General features: G+C 41.0%; 1 protein-coding gene across 2 annotated transcripts in view; it reads left to right on the top strand.

The window, feature by feature from the left end:
* USP13 (ubiquitin specific peptidase 13) overlaps nucleotides 1-18,924 on the top strand; it is a 113,239-nt gene that overhangs the window by 81,287 nt on the left and 13,028 nt on the right. For both annotated transcript variants that reach the window (XM_080654127.1, XM_080654128.1), the window contains 6 exons: nucleotides 1,618-1,706; nucleotides 3,704-3,826; nucleotides 5,103-5,129; nucleotides 6,298-6,441; nucleotides 8,410-8,576; nucleotides 10,053-10,206. In XM_080654127.1, the coding sequence (XP_080510253.1) occupies nucleotides 1,618-1,706; nucleotides 3,704-3,826; nucleotides 5,103-5,129; nucleotides 6,298-6,441; nucleotides 8,410-8,576; nucleotides 10,053-10,206 (704 nt within the window). The remainder of the gene's footprint in view (nucleotides 1-1,617; nucleotides 1,707-3,703; nucleotides 3,827-5,102; nucleotides 5,130-6,297; nucleotides 6,442-8,409; nucleotides 8,577-10,052; nucleotides 10,207-18,924) is intronic.

Raw genomic sequence — 18,924 nt, 5'->3', positions numbered from 1 at the left:
TGTTTTGTTTGTTTTGTTTTTAAGAGCTTCCTTATGTTATTGCCTGGTCCCCTCTGCCATAACTGTGATGGCGAATTTGAGATGAAGAGCAGTGACATTTCACCTCAGGCAAAATACAGGTCAATGACACATTGAGTCATGTCCAAGGCCTGATGCAGTCTAGCTCTTTCATGACAAAATGATCATATTAATTCCTTAGGTATAGATAGTAGTACATTCTAGTGTGTCAAGCGATTTCACATAATTTTATGAACATAGCACAGTTCTAGCCGGTAGATATTACTAATAAATCCATTTTGTAGATGTGAAAAATGGAGCCTCAGGGAGGGTCTGTGATTTGCTCAAATTTGGAGTGAATTAAGTAGCATATCCAGGACCCACCAGAGTTCAACTCTTTTTGGACAATGCTGTCTCTGTACTGCGACTTCTCTTCTGCACTAGGGGGCAGCAGTGATTTGCATTTGTTTTCTGAATTCTGGGAGAATACAGTCCAGGTAGAAGGCACTGACTTAGATTTGGAAAGTGGAGTTTCCAGACAGGCTCTTCTAGAATTTTTTATTTTAGCTATGGTACCTGTCTACAGCTAATTTTATTTTTTACATATACCTACCACATTCACATTGACACTGAAATAGAAATGATTGTTATAACTAAGATGATAAATATTGAGAGAATGAGCTGGAACCAGGGTATGAATTAGGTGTGCACATTGAATAGTCTGTGCATAAAGTTGCCAAACTCAATTCCAGGTAATTCAGCCTTTCTTACCCATTTTATATATATATATATATATATATATATATATATATATATATATATATATATAATCTGTGTGACCTTGGATTTAGGTGCAGTAGTATGCTAATGTGTTAATGAGGCCCTGGCATTTCCAACAGTTAACCTCAACAAAAGCTCCAAAGACCCCTCTATGCCACCTTTGTGCTGTAAGATAGCGATTCTCCGTGGAAGCAGAGGCGGGATTGTGTCAGGATTGCTTGGGGAGCTTTTACAAATCCCATATACAAACACATCATACAAAAGGTAAAGGAGTTAAAAAGTACAATCTGGTAGTTACAAAACAGTCACAGGGTTATAAAACACAGCACAGGGAATAATTAATATTGTAAAAACTTTGTCTGGTGCCAGGTGGGTACTTGAAGTATTAGGGGGAACACTTTGTAAAATATGTGATTATCTAACCACTCTGCGGTACACCTGAAACTAATGCAAAATAATACTGAATGTAAAAACCCCCCACATAATGCATTCATGTCTTCACACACCTACAAATGTATATACTAAATTTCATCAAGGGTTTTAGAGAAAACTGGTTGAAAAGCACTTTTCAGAAATATAAAAGGCCACAGCAAAGTAAAAGTAATAATTTGGCAATGCGTCCAAAGTCATTCTCAAAGAACAGCATTCTCGCAAGTTCATAAAAAGGCCAGGATGAATGAGCAGGAGTGGCTGAGTGTGTGCGCTTACGTCTGTCTGCTGTTCCTGCACTTGGCCCGGGCGCGGACTGAAGGTGTGCCTCAGACAAAGGTGATGCTTCATGAACTGTGCTCACAATTCTGACTGTCTGTTTCACTGATACAATCCCCTTGTGTTTCCCAGAACATCTCGCTTTGCCTCATTCCCTGAATACTTGGTAGTGCAGATAAAGAAGTTCACTTTTGGTCTTGACTGGGTTCCCAAAAAATTTGGTAGGTATCTTGTGCATGCTTTTGCTTAAAACATCAAATTAACCATTTAAAAAAGATGGCATGTGAAAGAGCCATGAGTGGTTGGCTGCCGGAAAGTTCCATTTCATTCTTTTTCCATTATTTCCACCTTTCTCTTTTGAATCAGAGTATATGATAAGCACCGATGATAAAATTGGCACCCCTCGAATAATGGGGTCTGGCATGAGTGGACCCTAGGAGTGAAAACAGGACCCCCACATAATCAATAAATAGTGCCTCCCAAACGTTGCAGTGCATACAGATCACCTGGGAATCTTGGTAAATGCAGATGCTGATACAGCAGGTCTGGAGTGGGGTTTGGGATTCGTAATTTCTTCTTTTTTAAAAATATATATTTGATTGATTTCTGAGAGGAAGGGAGAGGGAGAGAGAGATAGAAACATCAATGATGAGAGAGAATCATTGATCGGCTACCTCCTGCATGCCCCCCAAAAAACAACCACTCAGGCTTTACACTGGTTAATTAAGCACTCATCTGCTCATCTGAAGGGGATGGGTGAAAAGAATGGAAAATCGGCTGGAGTGATTTCCCAGAACCCTCCAGCCCTACCAGTTTACATAGCACCTGTTTGACGTTATGCCGGGCTGTGACTGATTCTCTGGCAGATTTTTACTCTTCCTGTGGAATGATTTTGTGGGCAGGGAGGAGGGCAGAGGGCAGGATGCTCATCATGTAGCCTTTCCTCCGTGGATCTGAGAAGAACCTGGGAAAAAACTGACTTTCTAAAGGCTTTGCACTGTTTTGGACATAGTGTTCTTATTTTTCTTTGTCCTTGGAATTCCTAGAAAGGAACAAAAATCCAGATAAGATTTCATAGACTTGCTCAATTTAAAGGAGTTCCAAAGCTTTCTTTAATGAACCTGAATTTTTCTGCTGAGGAACAATCGTATTGATTTTGTAGGTCAGACATTATGTTTGTTTTTGCTGTCCTCTAAGATTACAAACTTTTTTAAAACTAAGCTTTTTCGTTGGGTGGTTGTTTTAAAGTAGGGTTGATATACCTGGCATCATAACGGGATTGGGGGATCCTATGTTCAGGTTCTGTTTGCTAGCCCAAGACACACACCCTACAACATTTGAACCCATTTATTATTATATCTGAATATCTGCAATACTAAGTCTCAACAGGATATTAGACTGATAAATTTTGTATGTTAGTCAACACAAGAACAACTGAACTGAGAAGCTAAAAGATGTACCCAGGACTTGAGATTCAACTAATTTCTTTAAAACTTCATTTTTTATTTATTACCTTAGTTAAATCACATTACTCATCATGATCTGAGAAAAGGCACAAACTAGGGGTTGCAAACTCACATGTCTAATGAGGACAGGGTGATAACGTAAGTTAAAGAAATGGGATGGGTATGAGAGACATGTAGCTAGCTATCTTGCTCTTTCTTCGGTATTCCACTTTGAATAAAGACATGCATTAGAAAAACGTTTTTCTACTGTAAGAATCAGAACAGCACAGATATGAGGCTCAGGGTCCTGGGGGCAATAGGAAGTGGCGAGGTCTGTGACAGACGGTCACAGAGGGCACCCATATGAGAAGGTGCTACAGTTTTGTTTTCGAAATAAGCTGGAAATCTGCATTTCTACATTAAAATCTTGAATTTAAGAGGTGGAATTAAGAGTTGCTGAAAACATTTTAAAAACATCACACAGAAAGCTTCTGGGCTACAAATGGTCTATGGGTGTCAGTGTGTGACCCCTGGCTAATCCCATTTTTTCTTGTTCAGTGTGAAATCTGGCCACCCTCTGCACTTTCCCCTGGTTCTCCACTAAAATCTAATCAGTCTTGATGAGCCTGCTGGCCCAGTGATTACTCCAGGGAACGGCAAAGCTTCCCTTAGCTCTGCCTAGATACATGCATATAGAGTCAGTGGTGCTGATTTTAGGAGGTGATTGTGAGATTTTGGAGAAACCAGTGTATGTAATTATTCTCATTTTGCAGATGTTTCTATTGATATGCCAGACCTACTTGATATCAACCATCTCCGAGCCAGGGGGTTACAGCCAGGAGAGGAGGAACTTCCGGACATCAGCCCCCCCATTGTCATTCCTGATGACTCAAAAGGTATCATCTTCAGAAGGACATTTTCTACCCCTCCCGCTACCCTAGTCTGCTGGAATAGTCACTTTTCTCCCACCACTCTGCTGCCCCTTGGCTGCCTTCCTCTGATGTAACCCACCATGGGCACACAGAAGTGAGGCCTGGATGCAACCGTAAACTTAAAATAGACGTGGGAAGAGGCACAGACCCATCACAAGTAGTTGAAAGGGACCTGTGGCAACAGAGGGTAGCCAAGCTCTAGGAAGTTTTTAGATTATTTTACCTATGGCTTTACCTTCTTCTCTCCACTTCCCCAAATGGACGTGTAGGGGAGAAAGAGGGTGTTTTCAGTAGGCTCCTAGTGTAGGGGAGCTGTGTCATTCTCGGAATACCTTTGGACAACCGGAAGGGGAAATTCAACTGTGTGTGTTGGTTTTAATCACCTGGCCCACATCTCACCTTCCCAGCTTCCTCACTGCTTATAGCAAGAGAGTGGTTTGAGTTTCTCTTTCACTCTGTGAATGATAAGTAATTCATTGTTCATAATGCTTCATTTTTGAATGGAAAAGGATGTGCAAAAAATAGTTGCCTCACCTTCGTGGTTCCAAGGACAGCGCTGAAAAATCTTGGTTCCATGATTAGCTCATTTGTTCTGATGAAACCAGTTTCATTCTGGCTTTGTTTGCTCACCTGTTTACTGTTCACCTCCTTAAAAAGTTAATTAAGTGGAATAACTCATAGTAATAGAGCACTGTAGGCCCCTCTACCAAAGGCCTTTCATCACATGAGCAGTGAATGTTATTAGTGACCTAATTTGAGTACACAAGGAGGGTAAGGTGAATCCAAGAGGAGCAAGACAGGATTCCAGATAGGCATCTTGTCCCATAGTTCTCTAATACTAATCAAATGTGATAGCACAGAGTGTGGAGAGACCTGTACTTGGGACATTCTGTGTTATGGGTACAGGTGATTCTTGAAAGGAATTCAAGAAAGAAGAGATCAGTATGAATATCACAGAAGGACAAGATGGCTTATTAGCATGGCTCCTGCTTTCTCTGAGGCTCTTAATAGAATCATCGGCTTGTAACTACATAGAGTTTTTAGAAATACAGGGAGAGAACTGATTTAGTTCATTATGATGATAACCAGAGCACCATGTTTTATCTGCTCTAAATGCCTGAAACCTGGTATTTCCCCTCCTCACTGTAATGACTTTATGTTAGTCAGGTGGGGGTGGTCTTTTTCTAAAACACTTTGCCATGGTTTGGTCTCATTTTATTCCCTCTTTCTTAATTTCCAGATCGCCTGATGAACCAACTGATAGACCGTATGTATCTTTTGAAAAATTTCCTAGTGCCTTAGAATGGTTGTTGGCCTGACACATTTATCTGTGGGGGTTGAGTAGAAGGGCATTCATTGTTCTGTACGTGTGTATATGTAGCTTTTCCTCAGTGGAAATGATTCTTTGTCTGCAAGTTGAGTTAGCAAATGTAAACCAGTGACAATGGTGGTTAAGTGTCCCTGTAGCTCACGAGAGTGACCATTAGCATGACAGTGAACCAACCCTGGGTTGGAAAATTGGGCTCTGCCATTCATGACTGTGTGACCTAGAATCATTTTGTGAGCCTGTTTCCTCATGAATGAATGGGGGCCATTTCTTTCTTCTCTGGCCACATGAGGAGGCCTCTTCTTGCAATGAGAGCACAGTAGCCAGTCACCTTTTTGCTCCTGATGCTGGACACATAATGAAGACACACGTTTGGCATGATATGGTAGTATTAATACTCTCAAGGCTGTTAATGTCATTGGATTGTGTGTTAATTTTATAGCCTTTTATTTCCTTTAATCCTGTGGGAGCTGATATTCTTGGTTTTCTGAAAAAAAAAATTAAGAATACACTATTTATACTAAGTATTTAGATAATAATTAGGAGAAAGAGGGAGTGTTTAGCACTAAATACACTGAATATTTTTGTCTACAAAGCCTTTCTGGAGATGAACTATTGTTAACATTTGTGCTCCATTTCCCAGAGTTGATTACTTCCTTTGATTGCTGATATACCTAAAGGCCTGCTGTAGCTTCCCGTGAGATTTAAGGAACAGCCCTTTTGACCTGTAGATAATGCTTTTCTCTTCCAATTTCAGTCCTAGGAGAGGCTGCTGTAGAGGTCTTGAGCATGATCTGAGAGGCTAACATGGTTCTGGGAATACATTAAATCTCCCCATACAAAATTAGAGAATTGTTTTTCAGTGCTTGGATTGACCAGGTGATTATCATGATTCCTATTGAGGGCAAAGTTTTAGGTCAACTCAACTCAAATAGCTTAATATTAGGATGGCTTCAAATGAAACAAATAGAACAAAGTTAAACCACCATTTGCACACCTAACAAAATAGCACTTTCTTTGGATAGCAGGTGGATAAAGAGGTGAAGAGTCGCTAAGACAGGAAGATAGTTTACCTTTTCACACTAGAATGTCCTGCTGTGCTCTGTAGCCTCAGACATTGATGAGTCATCGGTGATGCAGCTGGCCGAGATGGGCTTCCCTCTAGAAGCGTGTCGGAAGGCTGTGTACTTTACTGGAAATATGGGAGCCGAGGTGGCCTTCAACTGGATCATTGTTCACATGGAGGAGCCAGGTAGGTCTTCGGAAATGGGATGGCTTTTGAGTCTGATGCAGAACACAGTGATGCTAACTAAGCCTTGGTCCTTCCATACCCTCCAGATCTGTTCCCCAAATGACTTTCTAGTTCACAGTCTGCTGCAGTGTGTGTGTTTGTGTGTGTGTGTGAGGGCTGCCTTTGCCTGTGGAGCAAAGTCACAGTGTTTGTCTTTCCTCTTATTAAGTAATAGCTTGGTTGAGATATAATTCAGTCCACTGGAAAGATGTGGGATATATTTCTACAGAGGAGAGGATGAAGACTTGAAATAGACAAATGTGTGTGAAGACATGAGCCTGTTTAGCTTTTATTTTTATCTACTTTATTAAGATAATTCACTCATTTAAAGTGTACATTTCAATGGTTTTTAGTAAACTTACAGAGTTGTACAACTATCACCACTACCTAGCATTAGAAAATATTTGTCCCCTGGAAAGAAATCCTGTACACTTTAGCAGTCACTTTCTATTCCCCCGCTCTTCCTAGCCCTTGGCAACCACTAGTCAATTTTCTAGATTTGCGTATTTTGGACATTTCATACAAATGGAAACATAAAATACAAGATTTTTTGTGTATAGTTTCCCTCACTTAGCATAATGCTTTTAAGGTTCATTTATGTTTAGCATATATCAGTATTTCATTTCTTCTTATGACTGAATAATATTTTACTGTATGGACACACTGCATTTTATTTAACCTTTACTAGTGGCCCGATGCATGAAACTCATGCAAGAGTAGGCCTTCCTTCCCCCAGCTGCTGGCACCGGCTTCCCTCCAGCACCCGGGACCCAGGCTTCCCTCACAGCCTGGCTTTGTCTGGAAGGTCGTCCGGAAGGACGTCCAATCTAATTAGCATATTATGCTTTTATTATTATAGATCAGTTGATGGCCACTTGGGTTGTTTCCACTTTTTGGCTACTGTGAATAATGTGGCTATAACTATTTTGTGTACTAATTTTTGTGTGGACATGTTTTCATTTCTCGTGAGTGGAGTTGCTGTGTCATATGGTGACTCGATATGTTTAACTTTTTGAGGAACTGCAAAATTGTTTTCAACAGTGGCTGCACCATTTTACATCCCACCAGCAATGTATGAAGGTTTCAATTTCTCCATATCCTCACTAACCTTGTTATTACTGTTTTTATTGTAGCTATTCCAGTGGATGTGAAGTGGTGTCTCATTATAGTTTTGATTTGCATTTTCCTAACGACTGATGACGTAGAGCATCTTTTCATATTATTGGTCATTTATATATCTTTGGAGAAATGTCTCCTCATATCCTGTGCCCATTTTTAATGAGGTTATTTGTCTTTTTATTGTTGAGTTCTGAGGGTTCTTTTTGTATTCTGAATACAAGTACCTGAGATATATGACTTGGAAATATTTTCTCCCATTCTATGGGTTGTCTTTTCACTCTCTTGATGGTATCTTTATAAACAAAAGTTTTTAAGTTTGATGAGGTGTAATTTATCTAGTTTTTTTCTTTTGTCACTTGTGCTTTTGGTGTTGTATCTAAGAAACCATTGCCTACCCCAACGTCACAAAGATTACTCATATGTTTTCTTCTACAGGTTTTGTAGTTTTAGCTCTTACATTTAGGTCAATGATCCATTTTGAGTTAATTTCTATATATGGTGTGAGGTAGAGTTCTGCCTTCATTCTTTTGCCTATGAATATGAAATTCTCTGAGCAGCATTTGTTGAGAAGACTGTCCTAACCCCATTCAATGGTCTTGGTAGCCTTGTTGGGAATCATTTGACCATGGATTTGTGGGCTTATTTTGGGACTCTCAATTCTGTTCAATTGATCTATATGTTTATCTTTATGCCAGTACTGACTGTCTTGATTATTGTAACTTTACAGGTATTTTTCCTTCTTGGCTTTGAAGTGTTGTTTATTTTAAGATCAAAAAAAGAAAACGTTCTGAGCATGAGTATTTTCCCCAGATTTTGCTGAACCGTTGACCATGCCTGGTTACGGAGGAGCAGCCTCTGCTGGAGCCTCTGTTTTTGGTGCTACTGGGTTGGATAACCAGCCCCCGGAGGAGACTGTATCTATCATCACCTCCATGGGATTCCAGCGAAATCAGGCTCTTCAGGCGCTACGAGCAACGGTAAGTGTGAGAGACTGTGAGCTGGATTCTCTTCTCTGATCCGAGTGGTTTGTATTTCGTCAGTAGCAATTGAGACTTTCCAATATTCTGCGATCTTTTGGCGTCATGTTTGCCTTACTCTGTGCACCACCATGGCCCATGGGGATTTATTTGCATACAGTATATATAAAGCTCAAATAAATGAAGGAGGGAATCATACAGAGAGTTTAAAACTAGGGAGATAAGAAAAAAAATAGGGAGATGATATAACTGGGGCAACATGATCAAACTGAAAGAAACTCCATATCATCTTAATGCTTATTAACAGAGGACCAGACATTTGACCTGCAGCTTACTTGTTGTCCTAAAGCGAAGAGGGATACATGAAATTCTGTGTTCAATAAGGCAGTTCTTTGGGAAAAATCATGCTTTTCTGATACGAAGACCTTGGAGAAATGTCCCCGGAAGTCCTCATAGCGAAGGCTGAATGGGTCCTTGGAATTCTCTGCTTCTGTTTCTCTCTGCAGAGAGAGAAGGTCCTTCCGGTATTCATGAACCTTCTGATATTGTCAGGAGAGAAGGCACAATGAAGCTAGAGATAGAAGTTTCCCTTCCACAGTGCACATCTCTGTTTAATATTGAGGGAAAGTACTTTTTTTTTTTTTTTAAACCCATCCTTCCTTGCCACACTATGTTCCATTTATGAGTGGTTGTCTGCTACCAATTCCTTCTCGGTGTCCTAACTGGTTGCCTGCTGGTCACCACGATTCTCAACTAGCATTTGTTTCACTCTGGGCACCTGCTTATGTCTTACTTATTTTACTTGCTTGACTCTTCCATCGGAGATTCTGACTATGTCTAAATACACTCTTTACCCCTCCAGTGATATCACAAACAGGGGGAGATGGACATGTTTTTCTGGTCATTTGGTTTGAACTGTACGGAGGTCAGTTTAAAACAATTTAACTTAACTAACCAGTGTTGTCATCATTAATCAAGGTATTAATTTAGTCTCTACTGCAGTTCAACCATTGTGCCATCGTTTGGGGAGAGGAAGCATTAATGTAGTACTCGCATTGGTACCCTTCTACCTGGAATAGTTATCTGCAGGAAGTACAGTTGGCAGAGAATGTAGTGTGTGCAGTTATTGTGGCCTTCGGAAGGGCTGCACCCAAACATATGCCATACTCCTTGGCATTCTGTACCCTGTTATTATCAGCATCCGCCTGCAGAAATAAAGACTGATATGGGCTTTGGAATGCTGATCTGCTGCTCAGAATTTTTTCCAGTGAATCTAGTTACTGATCTCGGCTGGGAGACTTGCAGAATACCAAGCACATTTCATATGTGGAGTCAGAGCTTCTTACTCAGAAGACACTTAGGACTGATGGATTCAGGTCTCCTGCCTTAGCTGCTTGACATCCTGGTTCACATGGTCAGGATATAATGAGGCCCGAGGATGGCATACATTGTAAACATGTTTTTTATTTTTATTAGAACAGTAACCTGGAAAGAGCACTGGACTGGATCTTTAGCCACCCCGAGTTTGAGGAGGACAGTGACTTTGTGATTGAGATGGAGAATAACGCCAATGCAAACATTATTTCCGAGGCCAAGCCTGAAGGACCTAGAGTCAAGGATGGATGTGGAAGTAAGTTCTTTCCCTGAGGGATTGTCTGAGTAATTGTGACTATGCATTTAGCTCACCCTCTTCCCTCCCACCACACAAAGTAAAACGTTTGCCATCATTTAAAAGTGAGCACAGGTCTCATCCTCTCATAAATGGTACATTTTGCCACATTGCATGGTCACGGTGATCTGATAAAGTCCTGGGCAAACTCAGTCATGCTGCCTTGTAGTGCGTGTGCTCACGTTTAACGCCAGCTTTGACTCTGTCTGTCCTGTGAGATAACGTCTTTTCATGTACCATGGAACTTTTATTTTATTTTATTTTATTTTAAATATATTTTATTGATTTTTTACAGAGAGGAAGGGAGAGGGATAGAGAGCCAGAAACATCGATGAGAGAGAAACATCGATCAGCTGCCTCCTGCGCACCTCCCACAGGGGATGTGCCCGCAACCAAGGTACATGCCCTTGACCGGAATCGAACCCGGGACCCTTCAGTCCGCAGGCCGACGCTCTATCCACTGAGCCAAACCGGCCAGGGCTACCATGGAACTTTTGTGTCTAAAAGAGAACATTTATTTTCATGTGGTGGTTTTGAAAGCTGAAAAGCGGTCTTATGCCCTCGACCCTGTCATTGCCCCTGAAGGGCTATCAGGATGGCAGGAAGAGGTGCCATAAGCCAATGTTCTACCTTTGAAGAGCAAACACTTACGTGTGTCACTGTGTGCCAGGCACTGTTCTAAGCTCTTTGCATGTATACAGTCAGTTAATCCTCAACACACTCGTTTTATAGGGGAGGAAACAGAGGCACAGAAAGATTAGGTACCTGCCTGAGGTCACGCAGCTCTTAAGAGGTGGAGCCAAGATTCAAACCCAGAGTCCATGTTCTTTCTCACTGTGATACCCTGCTTCTCAGACTGTCATCGCCTACAGAATAATGTTCAAGCTCTTTAGCCTGGCATGCGTCTCCTCCTTCAGTCAGATGTCAGCCTACCTTCTCTCAGTGTCATTTCTTCTGCCCCTCGCTCCCTGCACAGTTCAGATGCCTGGAACTGTAGCCATAGCACCAGCCCACCCAGCTGTCATTCACCCTCTTCTCGCTACTTCCAGGCCTTTGCTCGGGCTAATCCTTCACTGTGGAATGCCTTCTTTCCTATCACTGCACACCAAAATCCTTACTGTGATCCAAAACTTGGCCACAGATTCCATTTCTCTTGTTGGCTTTCCCAGGTCCTTGTCAGTCAGTCCATCTTTACCCCATGTGCTCGTAATAATTATACCAATATTAATAACACTTCCTTTTGTGCCACCCTTAATCCTCATAATAATCCTACAAGGTAGGTTTTACAGATGAAGAAACTGAGTAAAGAAGGTTAATTGCCAAGGTCACAGCTTAGTGATGGGTAGAACCAGAATTCCAACCCAGGCAGTCTGCCTCTGGAGCCTGTGCCCAGAGCCACTCTAACATGGTGTTTGTCCCTTTGTTATTAGAGATATCAAATTCATGTTGCAATAAAATTATTTATGTCAATATCTGTGTCTCCCATTTGACTGGAAGCTGTGGAGGACAGAGGCCATTTTACTTTTATAAAGCTCATGGTGGCTAGCACATAGAAAGTACCAAATAAAAATAATTGGATTTAGTTAAATTACACTAGTAGCGTTCACTCCTATTGCCATAGAGCTGTAGCTCTACTTATTAATGGTCTTATCAGACATAATATGTATGTATTGATCTAGCTCTATAGAGAGAGAGGATGGGAAGGAAACCTTCTTTTATATAAAATGGGAATTTCTTTATTTAAAATTTTAAATCCTGTCTAGGTAAGAAAAGGATGAAATAAAGTTCTCCCAACTTCTATATTCAAAGGATCTTGTATTACTTTTTAGAAACCAGTGGTTTGCCTAAAATATTAAAATCTGTAACAGACAAGTCGCCAATAATTCATGGGCAGGATTTATTACTTCTTACATGTCCATCGGCTCACTGCTTCCTTGACTTTTTGTAATGGACTTGGGTGAGTCCTTCTCACAGAAGGAATAAACCACAAGATGGAGTGATCGTAAAGATGCCAAGATATCTGGCTGCAGAGGGAGGGAGAGTCTGATCCTTCAGGTTTTCCATCTTCTGACGGAGCCTGGAGGGAACCCAACCATGCTCTCCAAGACGGGCCCTACCGATCTGAACAGCGCCATCTCTCCTTGGGCTGACTGCGCTCAGAGTGATCTGCAGAGATCCCTGGCACTGCTGGTTTGGAGTTGCATCTTTGAATAGGATGTCATGATGTGATGCTTTCAAGCTTCTTAATTTAAAGGCACTATGGGCCAAACTCTGTGGCCTTGCTTCTCATCGCCCCCAAATTTAGGGCACTTGTGGGTGGGGGTGGAGAAAGAGACAGAGATGCACAATGAGAAGTCACATACAGGATGTACAGAACCTCAGGGCAGTAGTAGTGAAAATTTTAATTATGAAAAACCTGCAAACATAAACCACCCTAACTCAGCAAATGCATTTTGCCTCTGAACAGATGTTTCTACTTACTTATTTTTGAATTAAATGTATTGGGGTGACGTTGGCTAATAGGATCATGTAGGTTTCAAATGCACATTTCTATGATACATGATCTGTATATTGCATTGTGTGCCCCCCACCCAAAGTCACATCATCTTCCATCACCATATATTTGGCCCCCTTTACCTTTTAATACCCTCCCACCCCCTTCCCAGATGTTTTTACAGAAGCCTTTCTAGCACTGTGGTTGGCCCCTGGGAGTTGATCAGCAAATGAATGATTGAATGAAGAATTAAATGAATGGCAGCAGGTAGTGGTCACAGGGATAGTTTGGTTTTCTTTTTGCTTTCTCCATAAGTGCTCAATAGAGAAAGCAAAAAGACTTAGCATCCTATTTTGTGTTACATTGCATACTTCACAGGAAAGGAAAAACATGTTCATTGTGCTTTGTTGCATTAGCACTTGAACTCATGTCAGTCACTTCTCCTTTAAAAAAATTATCATTTATATTGTTTATTTTTTCTTATAATTAAAAGGATATGTGATAATTTTAGCAACTTGAAAAAAATACAGATATCTGAAAAGAGGAAAAAGAAATGACTCAACAATCCCACTACCCAGTCATAACCACTGTTAATGTTTTGTGTATATTTTTATATTTTTCTATGCAAATACATAAAAATGAGTATAAATATATATATTTTTTAAGAGGATGCATTTTAAAAAATATATTTTTATTTATTTCAGAGAGGAAAGGGGAGAGAGAGAAAGAGAGAAAGATCAATGATGAGAATCATTGATTGGCTGCCTCTTGCACGCCCCTACCGGGGACCGAGCCCACAACCTGGGCATGTGCCCTAACCAGAATTGAACCCGGGACCCTTCAGTCCACAGGCTGATGCTCTATCCACTGAGCCAAACAAGCCAGGGTTAATATGTATATTTATAAAAAATATAAATTCTATTCTATACATGTTATTTTATTTCCTTCTTTTCCCCTAATTGTGGGTGTCCATATACATAAGTCTAGATTATTGAATAGCTATATATATAAAAGCCTAAATGACTGTTATGACCGGACAACTGGCTGGTAGCTATGACACACATTGACCACCAGGGGGCAGATGCTTAATGCAGGAGCTGTCCCCTGGTGGTCAGTGCACTCTCACAGCCAACCTCCCATGGCCAGCCAACCTCTTGAGGTCCCTCCCCCTGGCCGGCTGGCCCCAATCATCCCCTATCGGGACTGGGAGAGACAGCCCCATTCGGCCCAGATTGCCGGCCAGGCCGAGGGACCCCACCTGTGCACAAATTTGTGCACCAGGCCTCTAGTGTATTAATAACATTTCACTATATAGATGTACCATAATTTATATCCCTAATTTTAGGCCAACTAGTTATTATTTAAATAAAAGATGATTACAGAAAGTTTCAAATAACAAGTTTATTTGTACATTGAGAAGATGATGGCAGTGATTTTTAAAAATTTCCTTAAGGGATGAATTCTGTTCACAGAAATACAACAAACATCTTTTTCAATCCCTATCAGGTAATAAACATTTGCTCACATTTAAATTTCTTCCTTTCCTTCTCTAATAAAATTAATGCTGTGGTGAACATTTTTGGGCCCTCATTTGATTATTTCCTTAGGGTAAGTTTCTGGAAGTGAAGTTTGTGAGTAACATCTTAGGTTTTTGAGATGTTTATTATCTTAGCCCAACAAACACCCTGATGGCTCTCCTGTTCCCCATTGGGCTAGCACTTTTCATATTTTCTTGTATCTTTATTGCCTAGTTGCTTTTCTTCTTGTGTTAATTGTGTCTTCATTTCCTTTGGCCCATTTACCCATTTTTATTGAGTTTTTTTTTTATTGATTCTTATGAGAGTTTCCTGTATTTTCTTTTAGTTTGGGAATACTGGCACCTTTACAGTATTTGAGTTTTTCTGCCAGAAACATGTTATCCTTTTCCTTTGATTCATGCTTCCCTTCTCCAGCCTCTGCAAAGCAATGTGGTTTTCTTTATAAACATCCCAACACAATTCTATTTTCTGTGTTACTTACAAATAAATTTTTTCCCCGTTATATTTTCTAAATTGTTATTGCTGAACTTTGGAAAGTTACTGATCTTATAATTGGCCATTCTGCAAGATTTGATTAGAATTAATTAACTTGATGGGTTAACTTGGGGAGATGCATATTCTGTGTAGGTAGGTGGTTTACATTCCCAAGACATGGCTTTTTAACTTTTCTTTCTTTTTTTTGGGGGGGGGGGGTGGTTGGTTGGCGAATTGGTTAAGACAATTTAAAGGTAAGGGTAGTTGGTATTTAGGAGCAAAATGGAGAGCTAGAACAAACAGACAGACAAAGAAACCAAATAAAACCATCAACCTCAGTTTTCAGGCTCTGTTGTAAGTGGCAGGAGTGCTGAGCAATACTTGTCTAAGCAAAAAGGGAAGTATCTATATCATAAAAGGCCTGTGGTTGTGATGCCGTCATGGTGTCACGACCAACTACCGGACTCACCAGGAGGTGCATTGATGGGTCACGCCATGGGCGGGACTTCTGGAGCGTCGCGGGGCGCCAGCAACGTCTGTGGAGCGTGTGAGGCTTCACAGGGAGGTGAACATGGCTCTGATGGCAGGTTAGGCCTAAGGGACCCTACACGCACACGGTTTAATCGTGCTTTGGGCCTCTAGTTGTATCATAAAAGCTGGGAAGTCCCAGGGAGACTTGACTCCAGGACTGAAACCCTTTTATCTGAAAGTGCCTCTTGGCTCTGCTTCCTCTGGGTTGGTTCCAGTCTGGGTGGGCTCTCCCTGGTGACCTCAGGATGGCTGCCAGTGCCTCCTACAGCTGTGTCCCCCCAGGCCACTCAGCAAAGGTCCTGAGACCATTGCATGTGCCCACCTCTCCCCAGTCACAGGCCCCATACTTGGAGCCTGAGGGTGGAGACATTTTCCTTCCTAGCTTGTGAGTCCTTCAAGCCCTGGTTCAAGTGTGGTCCTGGGCCAGCAGAATCAGCATCACCTCTGATTTGTTAGAAATGTGAATTCTTGGGCCCCACCCAGACCTACTGGGTTAGATCCTCTGGGAGCCGCCCAGCCATCTGTTTCAGCAGGCCCGCCAAGTGGTTCTAATTCCATTTAAACCAAAGAAACACACCTTAAAAGCAAGATTAGGTTACTATTGCCTTAGGAAGGAGCAAAGTGGCTACTGGGACATCAGGTTAACGATGAAAATAATGACAAGTTTGGTGTTTGAGTTGGAAAAAAGTGACTATTACAAGGACAGGGATTTAATAAGTGCTTGCATCAGATTCTTCCTTGAGGGAATATGTCAATTAAAAATCTCTATAGCCATCTTTTTGCATGAAGAAGTCATGCCATTACATGAAATTCTTTTATTAAATGTTACCTAATTTACTTAAAAGGGTCAGTGCTGTTAACGCTTGGTGAAACAGTAGCTGGCCTTTACTGAACGCCTGCTCTAGGCATTTCCTCACTCCTTGCAGCAGGGTATTCAGATGGTGGCTCCCACTAGCTAAGTGCCTCCTAGTGGTGGAACCAGCTTGGAATTCAGGTCTGGCTGATTTTGAAGCCTGTGGACTTTCTCCTTTACCCACGATTGAGTCATCTTATTTTATTTATTTATTTATTCATTCATTTATTTATTTATTTATTATTTATTTATTTATAAAATATATTTTTATTGATTTCAAAGAGGAAGGGAGAGGGGGAGAGAGAGAGATAGAAACATCAATGATGAGAGAGAAGCATTGATCGGCTGCCTCCTGCGTGCCTCACACTGAAGATTGAGCCCAAAACCTGGGCATGTGTGTCCTGACTAGAATTGAACTGTGACCTCCTGGTTCATCAGTCGACGTTCAACCACTGAGCCATGCTGGCCGGGTGAATCATCTTATTTTAGATTTTCCATATTGGAATGGAGGCAGGAGGAGTTTATTTATTATTATTTTGTTAATCCTTATGAGAGGATATTTTTCCATTGGTTTTTAGGGAGAGTGGAAGAGAGAGGGAAAGATAGAGAGAAACATCAGTGTGAGAGAAATACATCAATTGGTTGCCTCCTACATGAGCCCATGAGCCCCTACCAGGTACGTGCTCTTGATCGGAATCGAACCCGGGACCCTTTGGTCTACAGGCCGACGCTCTATCCACTGAACCAAACTGGCTAGGGCGGCAGGAGTTTATTTTTGAAAAGGTTCTATTTGTCATTATGTTAGGGCTGGCACCTACCTTTCTGTTGTATTTTTTAAAATTTCAAAAAAGTGGAAAATCAGTCTTTCAGTCTGACCTATCTGGGCTTCTGCCATTTGCAAAATCATTTCTGTTTCTGTGTTGCACTTGATGAGCATTTATTTTTTTAAAAAAAGAACTGACTGCCACTGTAATTACAATGTGATTAGTCTGTGATTACTCAAACCTGCCCTGGCTCCTTCAACCTCTTCACGAGTGGTTCAGACTTCTCCTGCCACAGCTGAGATTTTCCAGCAAGGGGAGCCGAGAGGCAGCTGCCTTAACCTGTTATTGATTTACCCAAATCCCTTCTTCTCTTGGGAACTCAGACATTTTCTAAATCAAGCTGTTGGGGGAAGAAGTTATTTGTAGATATAGAGTGTTTATGAGTCAAATGTTAGTCAACTGGAGATGATGTTTTCCCCTTTGTTGTACGGAGGGAGTTAGGGGTGGGTAATGCCACAAATTATCCAAGTTAGGAAGATTCAGTTGGAAAACTCAGTTTGAGTTTCTCACCAGAAGGCTGCAGACTCCTGGGGTCTTGGTGGTTATTTGAAGGAATCTTTTGGTGTTTCTGTATTCTGAGCCTTCCCTGTAGACCGATTGATGTGTTTCACCCTAAAGAGATACTGCTGCTCTTCAAATCAATGGTCTATAAAATAGAAATTCATTTAATTGCACTCCTGAATCTAGAGCTGCTTTTGTTCATTATGTGTTGTTGAACTACGATTTTCAAAGAGTAAAGTCATGACTCTCAGGTATATATAAACTGAACACATTTCAGATTTTCTTTGAGGCATTAATTAATGAGGGAAACAGTTAGATGTTATTATGGATTCAAAAACATCTGAAAAGCTAAGGTATTTAAAGATAAATTGAGCCCTGGCTAATTTGGCTCAGTGGATAGAGTGTTGGCCCACAGACTGAAGTGTCCTAGGTTTGATTCCGGTCAATGGCACATACCTCAGTTGCAGGTTTGATCCCCAGCCCTGGTTAGGAGGCAACCAATTGATGTGTCTCACATCGATGTTTCCCTTTCTCTGTCTCTCCCCCTCCCTTCCACTCTCTCTAAAAAAAACCAATGGAAAAATATCCTTGAGTGAGGGTTAACAAAAATAAATAAATAAACAAACAAATAATTAAATAAATCTGATTGCTGAGTTAGATATAAAATTAGTGTCTACTAGGACCATAGACCCTTGAGGTTATGTTTTACTGAACAGATTATTTTTGTTTCTTTACCAGCAAAGATCTACAAGTAACTTCATTAAGTCTGGGACCTTTAATCAGCAGTAAGCAGTGAGATGAACTAAGTTCTTTCCACCAGACCAGGACCAACAAATCTTTCTTTTTTTCTTTTACAGATGATAATAAATGTTTTAGGCTTTATGGGCCATACCCGTATTATCTCATTTTTTTTTTTTTCCCCTCGTTCTTCCCTTTCTCCTTGGCAGTACAAAAATAGGCGGTGGGCTGGATTTGGCCTATGGGTCATGGTAGTATGCTGGTCCCTCCCCTAGATAACCCCGGGGAGACTATTTATCCATATGACATGAAAGAACATGCTGTCTATCCCTTCGACTTGCCAAGCTTCATGTATGTTTTTTGTGACGGTGCTTTTTCAAAGAATAAAATCAGAGGATAATTGATATTATGTTGGGTAGGGGTGGTGGTGGAAAATTTTGACATTAAAAAATTCTTCATATTAGAAAGGTTGGGAACATTTTCTTATGTTCAAAAAGGACAAGTTTTGTTGGGAGAGGGAAGTAGGGAGGAAGGATGCTAGTTTCAGACACTGTTTAATTCTGGCTGTTTAGAGAGACACTGTTTGCCAGATGTTGGACACAGTGGTTTAGGCAGTTTTTTTTCTACCGCTTCCGGTACTTTGAAAAATTCTGTGTTGAAAGTTAGCATTTTCAAAACGTTTTACCTTGCTTTACACTGCCTTTTCTATCTATGTGAAGAAAAGAG

This window comes from Plecotus auritus (assembly GCF_963455305.1).
Source record: "Plecotus auritus genome assembly, chromosome: 2".
NCBI classification, from domain to species: Eukaryota; Metazoa; Chordata; class Mammalia; order Chiroptera; family Vespertilionidae; genus Plecotus; species Plecotus auritus.
This window is presented reverse-complemented; position numbering and strand designations above follow the sequence as displayed.